General features: G+C 38.2%; 2 protein-coding genes across 2 annotated transcripts; one reads left to right on the forward strand and one right to left on the reverse strand.

Annotated features, from left to right (window-relative positions):
• Nucleotides 1-535: 535 nt before the first annotated feature.
• Nucleotides 536-6,605, reverse strand: LOC134798342 (ATP synthase subunit alpha, mitochondrial). Its single transcript, XM_063770749.1, has 10 exons — nucleotides 6,449-6,605; nucleotides 5,931-6,053; nucleotides 5,467-5,580; nucleotides 4,561-4,825; nucleotides 3,423-3,647; nucleotides 3,098-3,267; nucleotides 2,642-2,736; nucleotides 2,163-2,382; nucleotides 1,471-1,638; nucleotides 536-993 (listed from the first exon to the last, which is right to left on the reverse strand). Exons 1-10 carry the CDS (start codon nucleotides 6,512-6,514, stop codon nucleotides 781-783), a joined length of 1,659 nt encoding a protein of 552 aa, XP_063626819.1. The 5' UTR covers nucleotides 6,515-6,605; the 3' UTR covers nucleotides 536-780.
• A 444-nt stretch (nucleotides 6,606-7,049) lies between these two features.
• Nucleotides 7,050-20,312, forward strand: LOC134798346 (PX domain-containing protein kinase-like protein). Its single transcript, XM_063770755.1, has 11 exons — nucleotides 7,050-7,301; nucleotides 7,405-7,593; nucleotides 7,890-7,986; nucleotides 8,099-8,205; nucleotides 11,101-11,217; nucleotides 12,324-12,567; nucleotides 13,259-13,501; nucleotides 13,956-14,173; nucleotides 15,530-15,610; nucleotides 15,794-15,893; nucleotides 16,296-20,312. The coding sequence occupies exons 1-11, from the start codon at nucleotides 7,200-7,202 to the stop codon at nucleotides 16,421-16,423; spliced, it is 1,626 nt and encodes a 541-aa protein (XP_063626825.1). The 5' UTR covers nucleotides 7,050-7,199; the 3' UTR covers nucleotides 16,424-20,312.
• Nucleotides 20,313-20,487: the final 175 nt, after the last annotated feature.

Below are 20,487 nucleotides of genomic sequence, written 5' to 3' on the forward strand. Positions count from 1 at the left end.
TTCAAACTATTTGAGACAACATTAAAACCGCTCATGTTTATCTATAATAGAACGACATCTACCGGTGAGTAGAGTAACTACGTGAAACTAAATCAAACTATGAACTTCAAAGAACCGCCAAAAGATGGCACTGTGACTTCGTTATCAAGATTATTGGCGACCTAAATTAAAAGCCCGCTCCACACTCGTTCGCGAAGCCGTGATAAGCGCACGAGTGTGGTGCTAAAGATAGAAACACTCAGGAATTTTATACGTAGCCAAACGTAGCGCAAGAAGTTATATGCGACAGTTAACCAACTTTACTTACTTATTAATTACTTTAGCGTCGGCTTAGCATTTGGCTGCAATTTTTATTAGCCCCCGCCGCAAATTGACCCCTATTGTGTCGTTTGTACTGGTAGCATAAGCAAAATTCTCTAACAATGATGAGCCCTTCAGTCAATAGCCTCTATTTTCGTAGGAGTCTTCAATAGTGCCTCAAAATAAGGTCGACACAGACTTAAAAACAACCACCATAAGAAAAGAAACCACCATACATTTTTAAAGACGTATATTTTTATATAACCAATACTCCTGCTCCTGACATTGCGAGAGATAAATACATTCCATGATTCGTATTCACATACAATACAGTCCATACGAATGTTAAACTACGTGAGCTGCTGACGGAAGCATTGGGCGTCAATGCTTCCGTAGGCGGCCGTTAGCCCGAGGTTGTACTGCGAGCCAGCCGATTTCTTGTACCGCAGTACAACCCCGGGTTATAAATAATATGCTAGTTTAAGACGAGGTGAAGGTAGCCAGGAAGTCGGTGACGATCTTCTTGAGCTGGGTGTCGGACTCGGGCGTGATCTGGCCGTCCTTGGCGATGGTGGCCAGGAGTGCCTGGTGGCTGGTCTTGATGTGGGCAGTGAATTCCTTCTCGAAGGCGGTGATCTTGGTGGGGTCCAGCTTGTCCAAGTGGCCGCGGACACCGCAGTAGATGATGGCGACCTGAGGTACACAAAAGATTTAGTCTTTACGTAATGATTCTGGATACCGTCTTGTTTATTTCTATGAAGAGACTATGAAAGCGAAATAGTTTGTGGGCTAGTTTAACAGAAACTTTATAAACAAGTGGAAGTATCCGAGGGCCTACAGTGATAATCGAAATTTCGCTATCTGCCTCTCTAACAATCTTGCATATTCGAGCGATAAAGAGGCAAATAGAGAATTGAACAAAAGAAATTGTTCACGGTGGATACTATGACTCCTAATTTCAACAACAAATTACTAAACAGGTAAAAAACAGGTATCATCCAAGATCTTTTCCAAGCGTAAACTGATCTTTAAAAATCTATCAATATTTTGATCAGTTTGTTCCATTCCCTCAGATATTTATTTATTGAATTTAATTTCAAACAAAACAAGGACCATTAAATTGAAAAATCTAAGTTACAAGGAGAAATTACATCTGAAATAAAACATTACCTGCTCCTCAATAGCCATGGGCACGTACTGGCCCTGCTTGAGCAGCTCGGTGAGACGCATGCCGCGGTTCAGCAGCTGCTGGGTGGCGGCGTCCAAGTCGGAGCCGAACTGGGCGAAGGCGGCCACCTCACGGTACTGAGCCAACTCCAGCTTCATGGAGCCGGCCACCTAAGAGGGAAAGCGGCTTAGTTTTCTGGACGTTTTTATACTGTTGGGGACTAGTGATTGTGTACCTAAAAGGCTCAGCTTTGTGAACATTTTACTTTCCTGTTTTAAGTAATAAAGTTAAGACGAAATTTTAGAGCACTTGTTTGAGTTTCTAGGTTGATCTGACTGCATCTGTGCCCGGCGGGGACAAATGGGAATACACCCGTATTGTGGCTGATTAGAATCAAAGATCTTAAGTAAAGAGAATTTGAAATAGAGGCGGATTGTCAACGTAAATTATGTAGCCACAGTACATTTACTGCCATCTTTCAACAAAAGATTAAAACTGTTAGAACGCCATTTGACTTTCAACCTTATTCTTAACAGTAACTCTCTATACACTATATTCTCTTTGTCTTAAATAAACAGTTTTTCAAACTGGTCAAATATAATATATGTTTTATGAATTCATATGAAAGTACAGAAAGTGTATGCGATCCCGCAGTGTCTGTGCTTACTGCTTAGATAATTTTCAATATTGTTACCTGCTTCATGGCCTTGGTCTGGGCGGCGGATCCGACGCGGGACACGGACAGACCGACGTTGATGGCGGGCCGGATGCCCTTGTAGAAGAGCTCGGTCTCCAAGAAGATCTGGCCGTCCGTGATGGAGATCACGTTGGTGGGAATGTACGCGGACACGTCGCCGGCCTGGGTCTCGATCACGGGCAGGGCGGTCAGGGACCCGCCACCCATCTTGTCGGACCTGAGAACATAAAAAAATATGTCACTAATTTATATTTCCTCAAATTCAGATATATTGAACGAAGTTTGTTGCCCTTTGAACGCGCATAGCAGAAAAATTGGCCTGTTTAAATAGGGCGTAAGGGCCATCTTTTGCCTTATCTGTATGTTTTTTTTTGTTTTTATCGTGTCTTATAACGGCATGGGGCCATCCTCTAGCCTGCAGTAGGCCGATATTTTATTTAATTTCAGGCATAACTTGTCTCAACTCGCCTACTTACATCTTAGCGGCACGCTCGAGCAGACGGGAGTGGAGGTAGAACACATCACCGGGGTAGGCCTCACGACCCGGGGGACGACGCAGCAGCAGAGACATCTGCGCAAAACATTCACATTAGCTTCTTTACAATTACTACCAGAACTACTAAAACCTTGTAAAACATGTTGTGCTTGAGAAATTCCAATGTTTTGTAGAAAATCCCACAAGTTACAGTATTTAAGTTTCCCTTTAGTTTCTGGACACGGAAACTGTACACACAAATACGTTTCAATTGGAAACATCATGCTTTATAGACTTAATTCTGGTGCAGGTTACAATTTGGCACCCTTTGGTACTTGATTCTGAACCTCATCCCACCAAAAACTTTTTTTTAACCAACTGTGGACTTTAGCATCGTCGAAATATAAGACGCAGCTTGAATTATTGACCTGACAATATTTCTGTGGTCGTGTATTACCTGGCGGTAGGCCACGGCTTGCTTGGACAGATCGTCGTAGATGATGAGCGCGTGCTTGCCGTTGTCGCGGAAGAACTCGCCCATGGCGCAGCCCGAGTAAGGCGCCAGGTACTGCAGGGGAGCCGCGTCGGAGGCCGTCGCCGACACGATGATGGTGTAGTTGATGGCACCTGCATACAACGTATTAGTTATACTACTTGTCTTACTTTAAATTAACCTATTGAGATTTACCCAAAAAACTAGAGCAATATTTCAGTGCCCACAAACTATGGCGGTATTATGGTTTATAAATAAATCTAGGAACAGCTTTGGTGGGTTTTCTTACCAGCATCAGTCAATCGCTTGACAATCTGCGCGACGGTGGACCTCTTCTGTCCGATAGCGACGTAGATGCAGTACAGCTTCTTCTTCTCATCCTCGCCCTTGTTGAAGCGCTGCTGGTTGATGATGGTGTCGATGGCCAGAGCGGTCTTGCCGGTCTGACGATCGCCGATGATCAACTCACGCTGCCCACGGCCGATGGGCACCAGGGAGTCTACGGCCTTGATGCCTGGAATTAATGGGTTTTTTTGTTAGTGTAGTTTGCAATCTGGTATAAAAAAAATGTAGGAGACTGTCAAGTCATCTTAAGAAGTAAATCTAAGCACATGATAATGGCTTGTGTAGAATTGAGAGCATTGGCACAGTTTGCAGTCAAAGCTTGCATAGTTGCATTCACAACTATGTAGGATTGAAAATCAATAACTGCTGACCTATTTTAAATAGAACTGGTTAGTAGGTGTTGTACGTATTATGTAACATGACACCCTCAGATATTTGTTACTTCTGATTGTCTGCTGCTGCTAACCTAGCCTTATAATAATATACGATATTAAATCAACTTCAATTCTTATATCAGAGATAAGAATTTAGCACACACTACATTTTGTTTAGGCACAGAAACTCTGCATTACGGCACCTTTACGCTTATAAATTGTGCTTACATAATATTGATATATGTATCATTGCAATCACTGCATACTATCTTTTAGAATGACAGCCTATCCTTGTTTCTGAAACTGACCTACAATTGCAATAAATAAAATGGTTACAACTTTCAAATAATCATATTTTTATTGATTTATAGTCAATAAAAACATGCCATGTACCTGTTAACAAACTCTTAGGCAGGTAAAGAGTTTGCGATTTTAACTGCTTTATAATAAAGTTGTATCTTTTGACTCCATTTGATGGAATTAAGCCTTAGTTAGCAAATTTAGCTATCAATATGCTAGGTCAGGCGTCTCCAAACTTTTTTACCTGAGGGCCATATTGCGCCTCAGAAACTTTCTGCTTCTTGCTGTTAGGACTGAAGCCCTGGAGCCTGGCTCCCGCGGGCCGTACGCTATAGATGTCGGCGGGCCGGATTGGAACGCGTCGCGGGCCGGGGATTGGAGACCCCTGTGCGAGGTTACAAAACTCACCAGTCTGCATAGGCTCGCGCACAGACACACGGGGGATGATACCCGGAGCCTTGATGCCGACACGCTGGCGGTTCTTGGTGTCGATGGCGCCCTTGCCGTCGATGGCGTTGCCGAGGGCGTCCACGACGCGGCCGAGCAGCTGCTCGCCCACGGGCACGTCCACGATGGCGCCGGTACGCTTCACGATGTCGCCCTCCTTGATCAGCTTGTCGTTACCGAACACGACGACACCCACGTTGTCGGGCTCCAAGTTGAGGGCCATACCCTGGGGATCGCTCGCTACTTTTATACATTGAAGAATGATAAGGAGGGTATTAATATAACTTTTTTTTAATATGTTTCCTTTTATATGATTAACTCTTACAAAGACAGAAGGTCTATAAATCCTGTTGCCAGAAACTGCAAACCAATTATTTTGGGTATAGGATTGGAAGTGGAACAAATAACAGCAAGACTTCTTACTGTTGCCTTTTTTTACTTAAACTTTTTTTTTGCTATTATCAAATTGATAGAAAACTAGAATATCTGGCACTGTGCCAAGTTATTCAACTTGTGTCACCATAAAATACCTGTTTTTTAAAGACTTTAAGCAAAAAAACAAATAAACTTACTATTTAATGCTTTTAATTAATTAACATGTTTTATTTTTTTTCCACTCATCTACTCTAAGGTTAGCTGGAAGAGATCCTGTTCTTGTACAATAATGTGACAGGTGTAATTAAATGTCCCAAATCTAGTTTTCTTTAAGAATACTTAGAATTCTGAAATATCAAAAAAAATTAAGGCTAAGGATATCTCATTAGCTAAAATCTCTCCAACTAAAGTAACTGCACTTGGCATTTCTTTTCTCTCATATTGTACCAACCTTTTAATGCCGATATAAAACATGTGTAGTTGTGTACCAACCTTAAGACCAGAAGAGAATTCCACCATCTCCTCGGCCTGGATGTTCTTGAGGCCATACACACGGGCGATACCGTCACCGATGCTCAGCACACGGCCAGTCTCTTCCAAATCAGCCTGGAAATAAAGGCCTGTGATTAAGTATTGATTTATTAGTAATAAGTTTAGTAGTAAAATGTTTTTTTTTGGACAATCTTGAAGACAACACAATATAATTCACGAGACATTAACCAATTATTTTGTAAGCCTTAATTCAAAGAAGGTTCTATTGGTTACTGACATGTATCTGTAGTGTATGACTGTAACATTAACACTTAGTACAAAATCAGCTGTTTGACTTTAATTATATATCAATAAATTAAAAAAAAACTGAAATTTTCCACAATTTTTGATTGAACTGAACATACAATAATTGACATTGAGAAAAACTTGTTATCTTAACCTCAACAGTTTATGTAATCACTCACCTTAGGTGCAGCACCGAGGATTCTCTCCTCCAGGATGGTGGAGATTTCGGCAGCCCGCTGCGTGCAAGAGACATGGAGCTTGCGCGCCGCCACGGACACGGCGGGGACGGCGACCTTCGAAACCTGCCGCAGCCATAACCCAACTATCAATAATCAATTCACTATAAAACACTTCTTAACACTATTATACGGGTTACGGTTGTCCATTTTAACGATCCACTAATTAGATATGCACTGTCCATTGCCATTTCCAGTAAAATACCGACGTCCTGCAGTATCGCCCTCTGTTACATAACACGAATCATACGCGAAAATTAACATCATATTAGACACAAATTATGAATGATTATGAACAATATCACTACACTGATGAACTAAAACAGTAATTCCACTGTGATAATTAGTTGAAAGTGGCAATTCATGTGATTTGCCAAGTTATATTGCAGGCTATCATATCACCGGTTAGGACACTAAGGTAGATCTAAACCTTGAATTTTAAGTAACGTAAGAACGCATACCTGTGTCGCGGCATTTGGGATACGCCTGGCCACCGAAGAGGCCAAACGAGCGGAGATCAGCGACATTTTTCACAAATTCTTATAACACTGGTGGAAGGAAGGGCCGTGTGGTTCTCCGCTCGTTTCTTCGTTGGTGCTAAGCCGGAAATGACATAATCGATCCTTGTCTGTGGTCTGTCGATGAAAATGTAGGTCGTTAAGAAACCAACATACTTATTGCTTCTAAAATAGTTTTTACGAAAATAGAATTTATATAAGTAACAATTGTGGACTTCATACATTTTGCTAGTATTAAATTTTTTAAATTTGATCCATTAAAAATAATTTAATTTGTATCTAAAGACTTTACAATTGTAAAGTTTCAAAGATGTAACTCCAAATAAATCGTCGAAACTTTCAGAACGCATTTCAAAGCGGATATTGAAATATTGAGAGACTATAATTATTATAAAATTCTTGAATTAAACTTTTATGCTGAATGCTACACGACTAAAAGAAAATCATTAATAACAACAAATTTTTTAGAAGTATTTCTTTAGATTTTACAAAATGATTAGAGATTTACCATTGCCAAAGTAGAGATGAAAAGAAAAAAAAATGAAACGTCATGTGTCTTTAATTTTACTAGCTGTCAAACGAAATCGCCCAGTTTTTAGCCTTTTTTTTAAATGTTTTTCCAGTGATAACAATAAATTTGTTATTCTTGTATAATGTAAATCGAAACCAATGAATTCTTATTACTTTAAATGTGATGGCTATATTTGAGAAAGAGTCTCATTCCAAAGTTATATTAGATGATACAGAGAAACTTATTTGTATCATAGAAAATGCACAAAATATCAACAAGCACACTGTAAGTCATATTCGTTGCGAAATATTTCACGGTTTGTTGAATCACATAGGTCATTGTCTTGCGAACATATTGCCTGAATACCAAATTATATTTAATTTTATAGGAATACAGATTACAAGTGCAAAGAGGTCCCAGCAAAGAGATCAAATGGACGGTGTCTCGGCGCTACAGGGACTTCGCAGCGCTGCATTCGGTACTGCAGCAAGCTAACATTGACTTGCCATTGCCACCAAAGAAACTTATTGGGAACATGCAACCATCTTTTATTGCAGAAAGACAAGTAGCCTTGCAGGTACACATCACCTCAGTGTAAATGAGTGGCGCAATATAGTCCTCCTCATCGTTTTCGATGACGGCGACCCTAAATAAACATGATGGACGTTGTCTAGCGTGAGCCCTTATGTGGCTGGCCAGGCCTAACTTGGTCTTAAATACTCTATTGCACGTGTGACAATAAAGTTGGCCAGCAGCGTTGAGCGTGTACACGTAGGAGGGCTTAGGTCTCTCTTTCCGTAATTGGCGTTTTGTGTCTAAGCTTGTGAGGCGGTTATATGCTGACCAAGTAGCTAATGCAACATATATTTTCAGGAATACATAAATCAAGCACTGAAGCATCCTATTCTAGCATTATCTTTACCAGTGAGGAGCTTTTTGGATCCAAATAATTATTTATTAAATATTGCAGGTAATTTTTTCTTGTTCTATAATTGTTATAAAGTTGTAGTACATGTTACTTAACAGATCTTTTTGTTTTAAGAAAAAATAATTGTATTTTCTATAATTACTTTGTTTTTCAGAACAAGCACTGCAAACAATGTCAATAGCATTGCGGGGAGATGGACAGTTTGAGTTGAAGGGGCCTCTGGCTGCTATTGGCTGGAGAGTTAGGAAACACAATTTTTTGGTAAGTTCTAAAACATTTTTATTTATTTATAGCCTTACATCAGAAATACATTTTTATACTATATCTACAGTTTTCCTTAATCTACAATAACCAATTCTGTGTGCCTTTGGGCAAAGGCCTTTCCCAATCTTCTCCACTCTTCCTTATTTTGAACTAATCTGATCCATGTTTTAGTCCTTCCAGCCATGTCTTTGATTTCTAAAACATAAGTTAGAATAAATGAAGCCTTATTGTGTGTTACTATTAGCTAAAAATATTGGGCATTAATGAGTTTGAAATATGGGTTCTGACATTTTAAAACTGGGTATGTTTTAAAAAAGACTTCAGTAATAAAGGCTATTTTTATTTTTATTTTATTATGTTTTACTGTTATGTCCTGGCTTATGGAACATAAAAACGGCAAAAAAAATTGATAGATGCAATAAGGATATTTCTTAGGGTAGTGTGTCTGACTCTCTCATTAAAGCAAAATCTGAGACGCAATACACATTGGACAAAGAAATTGGACAGATGGAATAACACCCTTAGTCAAAAAAAAGACAAACAAGCTCAAATTTAAAGTGGACTGTCAAAGAAACCACTTGTCTTTTATGTTTATTTTTAGATATACATTGAATGCGTGGTTGTGAGAACTGAAGTCATAATAAGCTTACACCCACACTAATAGTGTTTGGCTTGCTGTTACTGATGTATTCTAGTATGCTAATTATAATTTTCTGAAGCAAACTGCCAAACTCTCCAGTAATGTCCATATTATTTTATTTTCTTTAGGTATATAAAATTAGTTTCTACAATATATAAAGGTTTCTTATTCTTATGTTACCAATTTTTATTTATACCTAATTAATCTAACTATTAATCCAAATATGGCAATATAAAACTAGGATAATAATGTTCTGCTGTTTTTCATTTGGGGGTCACCCATTAATTACGTCACACGAATTTCAAGGTTTTTTGACCCCTCCCCCCCTCCTTGTCACATTTGGTCACATTTGGCAAACCCCTCCCCCCTGATGTGACGTCACATTTTTTCAACGAAATCGGCAAATCGAATTAAGTATATTATTAATTTTTACTCAAAATATTAGTAATTTTATAACCCAAAACTGAATATTAAAAAAATTAAACGAATAGAAACAATTATCGTTCCAAAAACTTGTTATTTAACTGTACAGTGAATAAAATAATTTAAATAAATTTTCGGTTAGGAACTGATGAAGTTAAAGTGACGTCACAAAATTTGTGACTCCCCCCTCGCCCTTGCCACAACATGTCACATTTTCTTGACCCCCTCCCCCCCTAAACGTGTGATGTAATTAATGGATGACCCCTTTCAGTGTCCATCACAGCAGTTGGTTTTACATCAAAAATAACTTTGACTCTTATACTTTAGCATAGATCATGGTCTAATAAAACATGGTCTTCTATTCCCAGAGTGACACGGGCCTACGTCACAATAACATTGCCACTTTATTTCAACATAACATGTTACATGGGTACATTATACCTATGGTTAATAAGTTAAAATATTTCTTTATAATTTTATAATTTTCATTTATATGTATTTTATCTTAAATTTTACAATAACACGTCATTTTTAATTATTCGTTAGCAATATCTTCCGATTCACGACAGAAATTTCAGACGTTCGGGGTAATTCTGTTTACACTACTGACAACACAGGATAGCGCTGTCACATTTGACAATTCGGATCTAGATAACTTCATGCCCTGACCGTCATCCTTGTCGAACGCGTTTTAATTGTTATTTCCTTCTCGCTCAGTGTCAGCAGTCGCAGTGTTTTCCAAACTTTTCACGCCGTAAGCTTGGTAATTAAGGTGTAACTGTTAATTAGTTTTTCAAACGTTTGTCTTGTATAGATAAATAAAGTTTAATTTAATACATTAGATTTGTTTTATTTTACTATGTTTCTACATGAATAACTTAAAATTAATGCCGTTAAAATAATTTTCACCGTTGGTTAAAATTCTCCCACATTTTAAAGTTTGAGAACCTGTAAACAGCATGATGACGTAGGCCCGTGTCAGTTAGGTCATACGCGAATCTCGGAATAGAGTACCAGGCGGAGTATATTATTATACCATGGCATAGATGTCTACTTCTTCTACCGAAACACCTTGGCAGACGAGATTATAAGCAAGATGACCATCGCATGGATTGATGTAGGGTAACTGATGTACACCTTGCTCACATAATCTCGTCTGCCAAGGTGTTTCGGCAGGAAAAGCCTTGGCAGACTTATATATTCCTGACATGAGGGTTCATACCTACCCACTGGAATTGGTTTCATGGTGGTATCAGATGGGTTAAATTAGGGGTCCCGGTGGCCACCTTTGAGAGCGTCTGCCAAGCACTTCCGGCAAAAAAAATACTGGCAGACTTCGCTTTTCTGTGTCTACATGTAAATTTCTAACTGCTGCCATAACTATTATTTCGGTATCAGATGGGTTAAATCAGCCCCCTTTTTTCGCACCGGAAGTGGCCTTCTTTTTCGTACTTTCGGCAAGTTCCGCCGTGGCAGGCTATCGAATTCGGACTTAGCATCACTTTTATGGGAAACCATTGTGCCTTTCATCGTGGTATCAAGTCGGTTAGAAAATTTGCGGCCGGCTCTTCTACTAAGTATTATAACACCCATTGAATTAAGCTACTAACAAAGTTAACATTTTTAGTATTAAGTATACGTATTGCAGGATGATGCATTAAATACCTAATTACGATAATATAAAAACATATTTTGCATAATTATAACACTATCTTTGTTATGAATCACTGCGAAAAATATTTAGAATATACAGTTATCATACGAATGATAAATTTGTTGACTACTTTTCTTGTAAGTTCAATGTCCTGAATTACCTTGATTGTTCTCAGGTGACTGACTCGGAGACAAGAACGAATTGTCTGTTATCGTGGCAGAACTATGGGCCTGATAGGTATTTAAGTGATAAGGATCTGCAAGCAGCTTTTAAGAGTATAAAGGGTGTAAATGTAAGTTGCTTTTTGTTAATATGTAAAATTGTAAATCTGTTATTTGTGACCCTATTTTATTCTGCTCGCCGCTCTAATCTCTTACAAAATACGAAAGGTCTTTGAACAATGTTTACTTTGGTGATTATGCGATTTATCATACTGATGGCGTCCGGCGCCCCGCGCGCCATTCAATTTCATGATGAGCTGCTCCTTGCGAAAGTACAATCTGATTTGAACCTTTTATTCGAGTGCAAAGATATAAAACTGACATGTGTACGATAAATTGGACTATTAAAAAGGCTTAATAAAAACTAGACGCATCGCAGCATAAGCGCCAACGCTTTAAGGTCTCTGCCCACTTCACCGTATAATACCATGACCGTGCTATGAACGTGTCAGGCAAAAATATATTCTTTGTATTAAAAAGTATGAAACTATGCCCACTAGCGCGTTCCGTCACCGACCGAATATAACCGCGTATGGTGACCGTTCTAAGCACGTTATAAACGCGTTGCTATATTTCTTGCTCGCTCTGACCAGTCTGATAACTATTCGCTCGCTCTTTCTGACGAGTCATGCTCTCGCGGATAAAACGCGGGTAATAAGGGGATGAAACGCGGATGCTAAGGGGATTATAGGCGAATGCTATGGGGATGATGCGCGGTTACTACGGGCACTAAACCCGTTATGTACGGATATGAAACAATGTGGACACGGTGTAGTGGGCATAGTAGTCCGTATCGCGTTACATTCCGTGCCTGATACGTTCACAGCACGGTCATGGTATGATACGGTGTAGTGGGCAGAGACCTTTATGGTTCGTTTTCCAATGGAATGGCACAATCAACAGTATGTTAACTTCGACTGGCTGAACCAATATGTAGTGGTTGTGGTAACTCAAGCGTGCTGGATCAGATGAATGGATTTGGATGAAATTACATATTCCAGTTACAGAATGGCTATAGGTGTATCTTATTCGATATTTAGGTCATAGCTACCTATCTAAAGTGAAGCAAAATACAACCTTATATATTATTGTTTGTTAATAGTTAATACATTTTCTTAATATGTATAACTTAATCAATACAATACATGTAATAAATCAAAATATACTTTAATTGCAGCATCCACATATAGATAAAATATTAGCAATTCATAGTTTGGAATCGGGGGCCTATGTAGTACGAAGGATACACGAGACCGGCAGCCTAAGAGACATACTATACGGGACCGAATACACGCGGAACCATCTAGCCAAATATGGGAACCCTAAAGTGAGGAAACCGTTGACTGAGGGCCAAATAGCGCATTATGGATATCAAGTGTTACAAGCGCTGAAGTTTTTACACGATAAGGGATTACCGCACGGTATGTACGCTTATCTGTTTATATCCGGTTATTTATTGCTTGGTTTTATGGTTGATAAAGACTACTAGTCAAAAAGTAATTCTAAATGTTGAATAACCCCAACAAAAACGTAACAGTGCATCAAGTGAATTATAACTCATTTAATTTTAAGATCCATTATTGGTGGAGCATAAAAATCACAAATCAATTATAGAAAATTGCTTTTTGATCGATTCATCCATTTGGGAGGTCCGATGCCGCAGACACAGATATACATTGATAAACTTGTAATTGTATTACCTTTCTCTTTAGCGAGGTCAATAACCCGTGTCTGTGACTTGTGTATATAAGGGGAAGGAAACGCATGTTTACAAAATATAGATATACGTTTTAACACATTCAGGGCCAAGAACCCGACTGTCGGGTACACTGTTCGTAGCGACTACGCGCTACATACGGCAAACCCGTGGCTACGCGCTACGAGCGTAACCCGTAGCACTTAGTGGCAATGAATGTGTTAAAAGCCAGATTTTCCTTCCCCCTAGCTTTCTTTTTTTGAAGTTAGAGTTTTTCAATCCCTTTTTGTGTAGGAGGATCCTAATACTCTTTTTTGTATAAATAATGCTTTAGTTTAAAGTTTAAACTATACCACACCAGCTCGAAAGACCTATAGATACTAAATGCTAAATTATGAAAGCTATCATCCTTTCAGGTCACCTCCACCCTGGCAACATAGCGATAGAAAACCAAAAAGCCCTCCTTATGGACATAGAGAACAGTATCCTCGGTGTGGCCAGCCTCCACCGGCCGTACCTTCTAGAATTAAAAAGAGTCTGGTCATCTGAAGCGGTAGATGTGTACTGCTTTGGGCGGACGCTGTACGAGCTAGCCTTTGCAGAACCGTTAGATAGCTACTACTGTGATGATTACCCTCATGGAATCTCAGCTGAGTTAGGTAAGTTGGTCGTCAAGAATATTCTGGGTGTATAACTCGACAGTGACAGTCGAAGAACGCAGCTATGCAGTCATTTGCAATAATATCTTGCATAATCCAGCTCAGAATAGTCATAAGAACGAACTTGTCAGATATTTTTGCGCGCTTCGTTGTGCATGATATTATTGTTAGTGACTGTATCCGACCTATACCACAGAATAAAATAATAGTACTAGGTATAGAAAACTCACTCTCTAACAAAACGCGTCTGTTGCGATCAGCACAGATATGGCCGCTAGGTGGCGACAGCGCCACGCGCGGCTTATGGCTTTCCCCAAAATTGGTGTGGAACGGATGTACTTTTAGCTACCTGTAGCAAAGCGACGAAATCGCGGAGTGAGCCACGCCTGCCTATACACTTGACATCGTCATATCACCATTTGTAAAAAACCCAATCATATCCATATAATTTCAGAATCAGTCCTCCAGCTGTGTATATCGAGCGTGGCGTGTAAGAACGCGCGCGCGTCCGGAGCCCTAGAGCCGTTACTGCAGCACCCGTTCTTCACTCGAGCCACGTTGAATGGGTCGCGGCTAGAAGCCCATCACCTCAAGTTTCCGCTGCCGCTTAAGGAGGAGCTAAGAAGAGCGGCGGACGCGATCGAGGCGCGGCTGAAGGCGGATCAGAAGTTGGTACGTTCATATTGTCACGTTTGTTACCTCCTGTAGGGTGATTCACTTTTGTATGGAGAAAAAAAAGTTGTAATATTTTTCCTGACTTTGCCCACCAATGGAGTCTCCCCACACTAAAAACTATCTATTTCAATTTTCAAAAGAATTGAATAACGTTTAGAGGTTGCACAAGTTGAAAAGGTAGAGTGAGAACCCCATACATTGCGTGAAAATGAACTATGCTCTAAAATGACAAAATATAATGAACTGATACTAAAATCGAATGAGAAAACTGAATTTTGCGTCTAAAACACGATAAAAGCACTTTTCCTTTGGAAACAGGTGGAAAAACTGAAAAATCATAATTAGAACATTTATCGAGTAACCAAAATCCAAGTTTACTACTAATTTTAAAATGTATTTATATGTAGAAGGTTCAGTATCACACTACTCTCCGCTTTGATGGTAGCCGCTTAAACCATTTTCTACCCTCCGATGTAGAGTCGTTGGTTATTTGAAAAATCTTTGTTGAAGTTGTGCAACCTCTAAATGTTGACCGATTTTAATTTTTTTTAACGTATAATATTTTTTTATCAGTTGGAACAAGAATTCGAGCAAAGTCAGATGAAAATCGAAAATTCGGAAAAATGAAACAACCTAACCTCCTGTATCTATTTAAACTCCCTGTTTGACCGCTAAAGATGTCAACTGACGCGCGCGGCTACAGCCCGATATCAACCTTCGTGCATTTCGACAAGGTTCACGATGACGCGCCGCAAACGATATGCATGAGTCATGGGATGTAACGATACCGATAACGATACCGATATATCGGCATCGCCGATTTAAATTCAGCCGATATCACTGTTTGAAAAGCGCGCGAAACGAATGACGCTGCTAATAATTTGAATAAACTTTGTTTCATTACCAAAAAATCTACCTAAAGAGAACTATAATTACTGATTTTGATTTACTTTCGCATTGATTTTTTGATGGTTACCTAAATCAATGTTTGCTTTGATTTTGATTTGGCATTTTTCTTTATTTGTTTTACAGTTTTTCACACTTCACAAAATCGAGTGTCTATATATATATATATTTATACTTATGTATAATGTATGTTTTATGCATATTAAGTATATAATTCCTTATTTATTTTATTTATTAACTAACTACTGTGCCTTTGATATCGGTATCTGTATCGGTATCGCCGATTATTTACTTCAAATATCGGTATCGGTATCGTATCGGCAAAATCATGTACATCCCTATGCATGACGTTAAAAGGGTTAAAGACAAGCTACAAAATGCAAATTCCTTTCTAAGTCCTCTCTCAAGTGCTTTTTGCACTCCAGAAATGTTTTTTTTAATTTTCAGGTGCGGAGTGCGAAACGTGAAGTGCGTATACAGGAAATACTCAAGTCCGAAACGGAATTAAAGAAACAGAAGAAAAGAGCGGTAAGTTATCTTTAATGTCACAAAAATGCCTGTAAACAGACATTGATTAGTTTAATTTATTTATTTGGAGATCTCAAGTATAATAGAAGCCTTATTGAGCTTACTGTGGGACTGGGTCGGTCTGTGTAAAATTTGCCCTATAATATTTATTTAATATTTAATAGAGGTTGTCTTCTCTTGCAGAGAAAAAGAGATAGCATGTGGAAGTCGACTTCGTCGCTGGCGGAGACGTTGCGCTCGCAGAGTGCTAGCACGGCCTCCTCGCCCACGCCGCCACACATATGTAAGTCGGAGTTGTGGTATTAATCTTCATTTATAATCTAGCCCTTACCATAGCCATTACGCATAACCAGGTAAAAAGTGGGTATAAAGTGGGTTTATTCCGCGAGAATATAATAGGTTTTCTATGTAATATATGCGTGAGCCAGAATCCATGCCATAAAAATTAGTCCCATGTCAAAGGCAATTCGCGCTCGCAGTCCGAGTGTATAGTTAAACTTAGTAAAGGCGCTAAATTTTAAAATAGTACAGTAGGAGGTATATTTGAAATGTCCCATCTGTTACGACTCATTCTTTTTACCATGGTGTTTTTGACACGCCACTCAGTTCTGCGAGTTAAATATTTTTTGATAACGTAATGTCGGAGGTTAATGAAAGTTGTCAGCTTTTTTATGATCTGTCGTAGCGGGCGAAACGAGCGGCGCAGACGTCAGCCCCCGGGCCGCGTGCAGCCCGAGCGACGCCCGCGGCGCGCTGCTCAGCGCCATCTGCGGCTTCGACCGCGCCCGCCTCGCGCGCGTCAACTCGCGGTGAACCACTACACTATATACTACCCCAGGGTCACGGAACGCACGCGCTGAGCTGACGCCGTCCGCCGTACATTTGGTTTAACCCTTTTCCAGGCATAGTACGATTTATCAACCACATACGCGCCACTAGAATTTCAACTTTAACATTCCGATTTAAAATTCAAATTAGATTGCACTTTCGGGAAAGGGTATAGCCGGGTAAGCATGGCCAAACTGCCCTTAGCGAAAAAATGAATTTCCTTTTACTGAATTATTAACCTATATATATGTAGTGCTTTCACGAAAAAATAATCCTCAAATGCTTCAGGTTTTTAAAAAAAAAAAAACAAAAAAAGAAAAAACATTTTTATTTTATTACAGCCAAAGTACTAATCCGATTTCTTTGTAATTTGGGTATGTTGTAGATACAATTAAGGTCGCTACCTGAAAAAAATAATATTGAATTATCTCTTGAAAAAATAGTAAAAAATTGAGTTGAAAATTTTCAGAAAAATAAAAAAAAATTGTGCGAAATTGCGACAGTTATCAAATTTACATATTTCATGTAAAATTTAATAATGTTTAACATATATTTTTTTCTAAAATTAAAATCGGGATAACAGTGTGAAAAACTCGAATTTGTAACACCCCATAATACTTTCTCTTCTTAATTTTCTCTTTCATAATACTTTGGCTGTAATAAAATAAAAATGTTTTTTCTTTTTTTGCATTTTTTTTTAATCCGCAGCATTTGAGGCTTAATTTTTGGTGAAAGCACTACATATATATATAGGTTAATAATCCAGTAAAAGGAAATTCATTTTTTCGCTAAGGGCAGTTTAGCCATGCTTACCCGGCTATACCCTTTGACTTATCTTCAAATGAATCATCAAAGCTGGATTAATTGAAATATATTTGGATTTTTCGGGAAAACCTTGTATATTGGTGCGGCCTGGAAAAGGGTTAACCGATGTATGAGGCTTGATCGTCAGCAGCGTCGATCGTACGGGTCGTGGCCGAGGCGTTGAGTTCATGAAATGTAAAACTTCTTTACCGACACACCAGTGGCGTAACTTTAGGGCAGCAAAGCGGGCAAAATGCCACGGACCTGGTCTGAAAAGGGCTCCAAATTGACCGAAAGACCGTGAGTTCAAGCCTCCATGTCCATTCGATAAATTAGCAACAGGCCTCTGTTGGTGCAGTTACGTCACTGATGTACCTTGCTTTACAGGTGGTTTATATTTGACTTTCTACCTTATTACAACAAGTAATACTAAAATCTTTATCAGCATTATATATAAACACAGTTGAATTAAATCACTAAATATTAACGCGTTCGTTTAAAAATATCCTAGTTGACATGACACAACTACAAAAAAGTGTGTAATATTGCTATAACAACTTTGTGAAAACCTCAAAACGTACAACTTCTCGAACAACTTGATTCCTGATCCACGTGAAACCTTTTCACATATACTACGTCATTAGTTACATTGATTTAAAAGGTAAAATTATTATGATACTTACTGTTAAAACGTGCTATGGCGGGTTCACAAATCAGTTTGTTCGATTGTACACAGGTACAACTTATAGTCAATTCGAAGTAATTTTGTAACTGAATTTCGTAGTTAGATACAAATAGTTCAAAGTGTTCGTGTGAATTGAATCCTTACGTTAACTGAAATAAAGACACGTTTTTAATTAACTTCACAGTTTTTCATCCCTAGGCCCCTATTTCACTAACACTTGCAAGGACATACACTAGCGGACGGTACAGTTACATTTTTGCCCATCAAAATTGAACTGTATTACCAAAGGACTAGAATGTCACTTGATAAAGACAACACGCAAGATAGCAAATTGATAATGATAACCTAGTGTGCATCTATAAATGTATATACAGAAATATCTTTGTCAGGAACTATACAACACACAGATGTAGTGCACAATTGTTTTCCATGGTATTTTCTCTGAAACGTTCGTATTTGTCATGCTACTTCAGTGAACCTCAGAACTTTTTGTACCGAGACTAACTGAAATAGCAAGACACGTTCGTACGTTTCCGTGAAAATAAGATGGAAAATAATTATGCACTACAACTCTACTGGTAGGTTTTGTAGGTAATTGTGTTGTCAATTTGGCAACATAGGAGCCATGGTTTATTTTGTTGGCATCGCGTTTAAAAAATCAAAGTTTTGATTATCGACCAAAGGCTTTCTGGCAGATCTCGGTTGGTTATTGTATTGATGTTTTACGTATAAGTATTAAATGGTGCCACGCAGTAACATTGTGTATTTTATAAGCGCAGTTAATGTGTTGATATTAACCTCCCGAGTCTAAATGTACATTACAATGTACATATTCGTGCAATCTAATTTGAACTTTTCATGAACCAAATAAAGTAGCATTTCTTTTGTTTCATTGCTTTTTAAAACAAACGCAATTCGTTCTAATTTACATATAGAACAAGGTTCACGTTAAAATTGAAAAACTTTCTATGGTGGGTCTTACGAGGGATTGTTTAAATCGTGCTTATTCACCAAACTCACCTGTCGTATTTAAGTGTTTTCCTTACTTTGTCACTCGAATTTAAGCTCGGCACTAAGTTTTTGCAGGACAAATAAGACCACGTCACAATTTTACCTTTTACATTACACTGTGTTATAAAAAGTTCAAGGGATTCACTCAAATTTACTAAATAAGTTAATGGATTATTTAACACTTTAAGGACATAAGGGTGTCAGAAATTATGCAATATTGAACCCTATCACTTTGAAATAAAGTTCAAACTCAGGTGGGAAATATATTGCCTCTGCCTTATAAAGGGTTATCGCCACTGGGGTTAACCGGGTTTTAGTATAAGATGTGCATATTAGAAGTTATCTTTTTGTGATGAAGGTGATCTTAAAAATGCTTTATAGAGAGAAAGATTCTAACCCTTTCAGTGCAGTGCATAATGTTTTTTTTTAGTGTTGTAATGTAGCCCATACTACACTCATGTTTTTAAAAGGAACTCAGGTGGTCAAAATCCTACCTACTGTAGGTAAATAAGTTATTTTATTTAAAATACACTTGAGTTTCTAGTCGCGGTTTTAATTTTAGTGATCGAACAAATAACTTGTTTTATTAGACGTGCGTAAGGGTCGTATTCCATCTATCCAATATATTGGTCCAATGTGTATTTGCGTCTCACATTTTGCTTGATGAGAGGGTGAGATGCAATGCGCATTGGGCCAAGATATTGGACAGATGGAATACCACCCTAACATCCAGAGGTACTATATCTCGTAATTCATAAATGTCCTTCAAGCTTTGAAATATTTGTGATCTGTGACTTTTATATTAATTGTGCTTGGTCGAATGAGACAAAACAATTTTTTTATCTAATAAGGACTATGTTAATTTTATGAATAACGGGACAGTTCCAGGTGACCGGTTGCCGGTCTGTTAACACTTTGAATGACAAGAGTAAAATGTTATATTTGCAAGCTTGTATACCAATGATGTTGGCGTGTACGTAACATTTATGAGTATGAAAAATTACGGTCATAAGGTTAACATTCGTTGCGGCTGCCGTATTAGAAATACTAAAATAATGCCTTTACTGTGCGGCGTATGCCGTGACAAACTTGTAATTGTATATTAGCTGTAAGTTAAAAAGTGATAAGCGACTGGTCAGTCTTCATTTGGGATTATTAAATTATTTTTAACCCTTTACCAGGCGGACAATTCAAAAATAGAACATGTTTGAAGTGCCGTATGTGGGAACTATATATCCCTTTGCCTGGTAAAGGGTTAAATGTATCGATGTAATAGCTTTAACCTTTATAAATAAGATGAACTATAAATGTTTAATATATTTTGTTGTAAGTGTATAAGAATATACAATATAATAAAACATTGATTAGAAGTCATTATTTATTTCAATTTAGTTGTGAAGTAACTAACAAATGTACGAAGATGCGTATTACATTCACTACTATAATCGTCTAAGCATATTTTTACGCGCTTGAGCGCATTATAATCACTTTATAATTTCTAAAGTCCAAGACAAATGTATTCTATAATTATTAAAATAAAAAATAAAAT

The sequence above is a fragment of the Cydia splendana genome, chromosome 16 (genome assembly GCF_910591565.1).
Source record: "Cydia splendana chromosome 16, ilCydSple1.2, whole genome shotgun sequence".
Taxonomy (NCBI): Eukaryota; Metazoa; Arthropoda; class Insecta; order Lepidoptera; family Tortricidae; genus Cydia; species Cydia splendana.

Coding starts and splice junctions, on each gene's coding strand:
- LOC134798342 (XM_063770749.1), bottom strand. CDS start 6,514: ATGTCGCTGATCTCCGCTCGTTTGGCCTCTTCGGTGGCCAGGCGTATC. Junction 2,737..3,097: donor AAGCCGTGGCCTACCGCCAG/GTAATACACGAC, acceptor TGTTTTGCGCAG/ATGTCTCTGCTGCTGCGTCG. Junction 994..1,470: donor CCATGGCTATTGAGGAGCAG/GTAATGTTTTAT, acceptor TGTGTACCTCAG/GTCGCCATCATCTACTGCGG.
- LOC134798346 (XM_063770755.1), top strand. CDS start 7,200: ATGGCTATATTTGAGAAAGAGTCTCATTCCAAAGTTATATTAGATGAT. Junction 7,987..8,098: donor TTATTTATTAAATATTGCAG/GTAATTTTTTCT, acceptor TTTGTTTTTCAG/AACAAGCACTGCAAACAATG. Junction 15,611..15,793: donor AGAAACAGAAGAAAAGAGCG/GTAAGTTATCTT, acceptor CTTCTCTTGCAG/AGAAAAAGAGATAGCATGTG.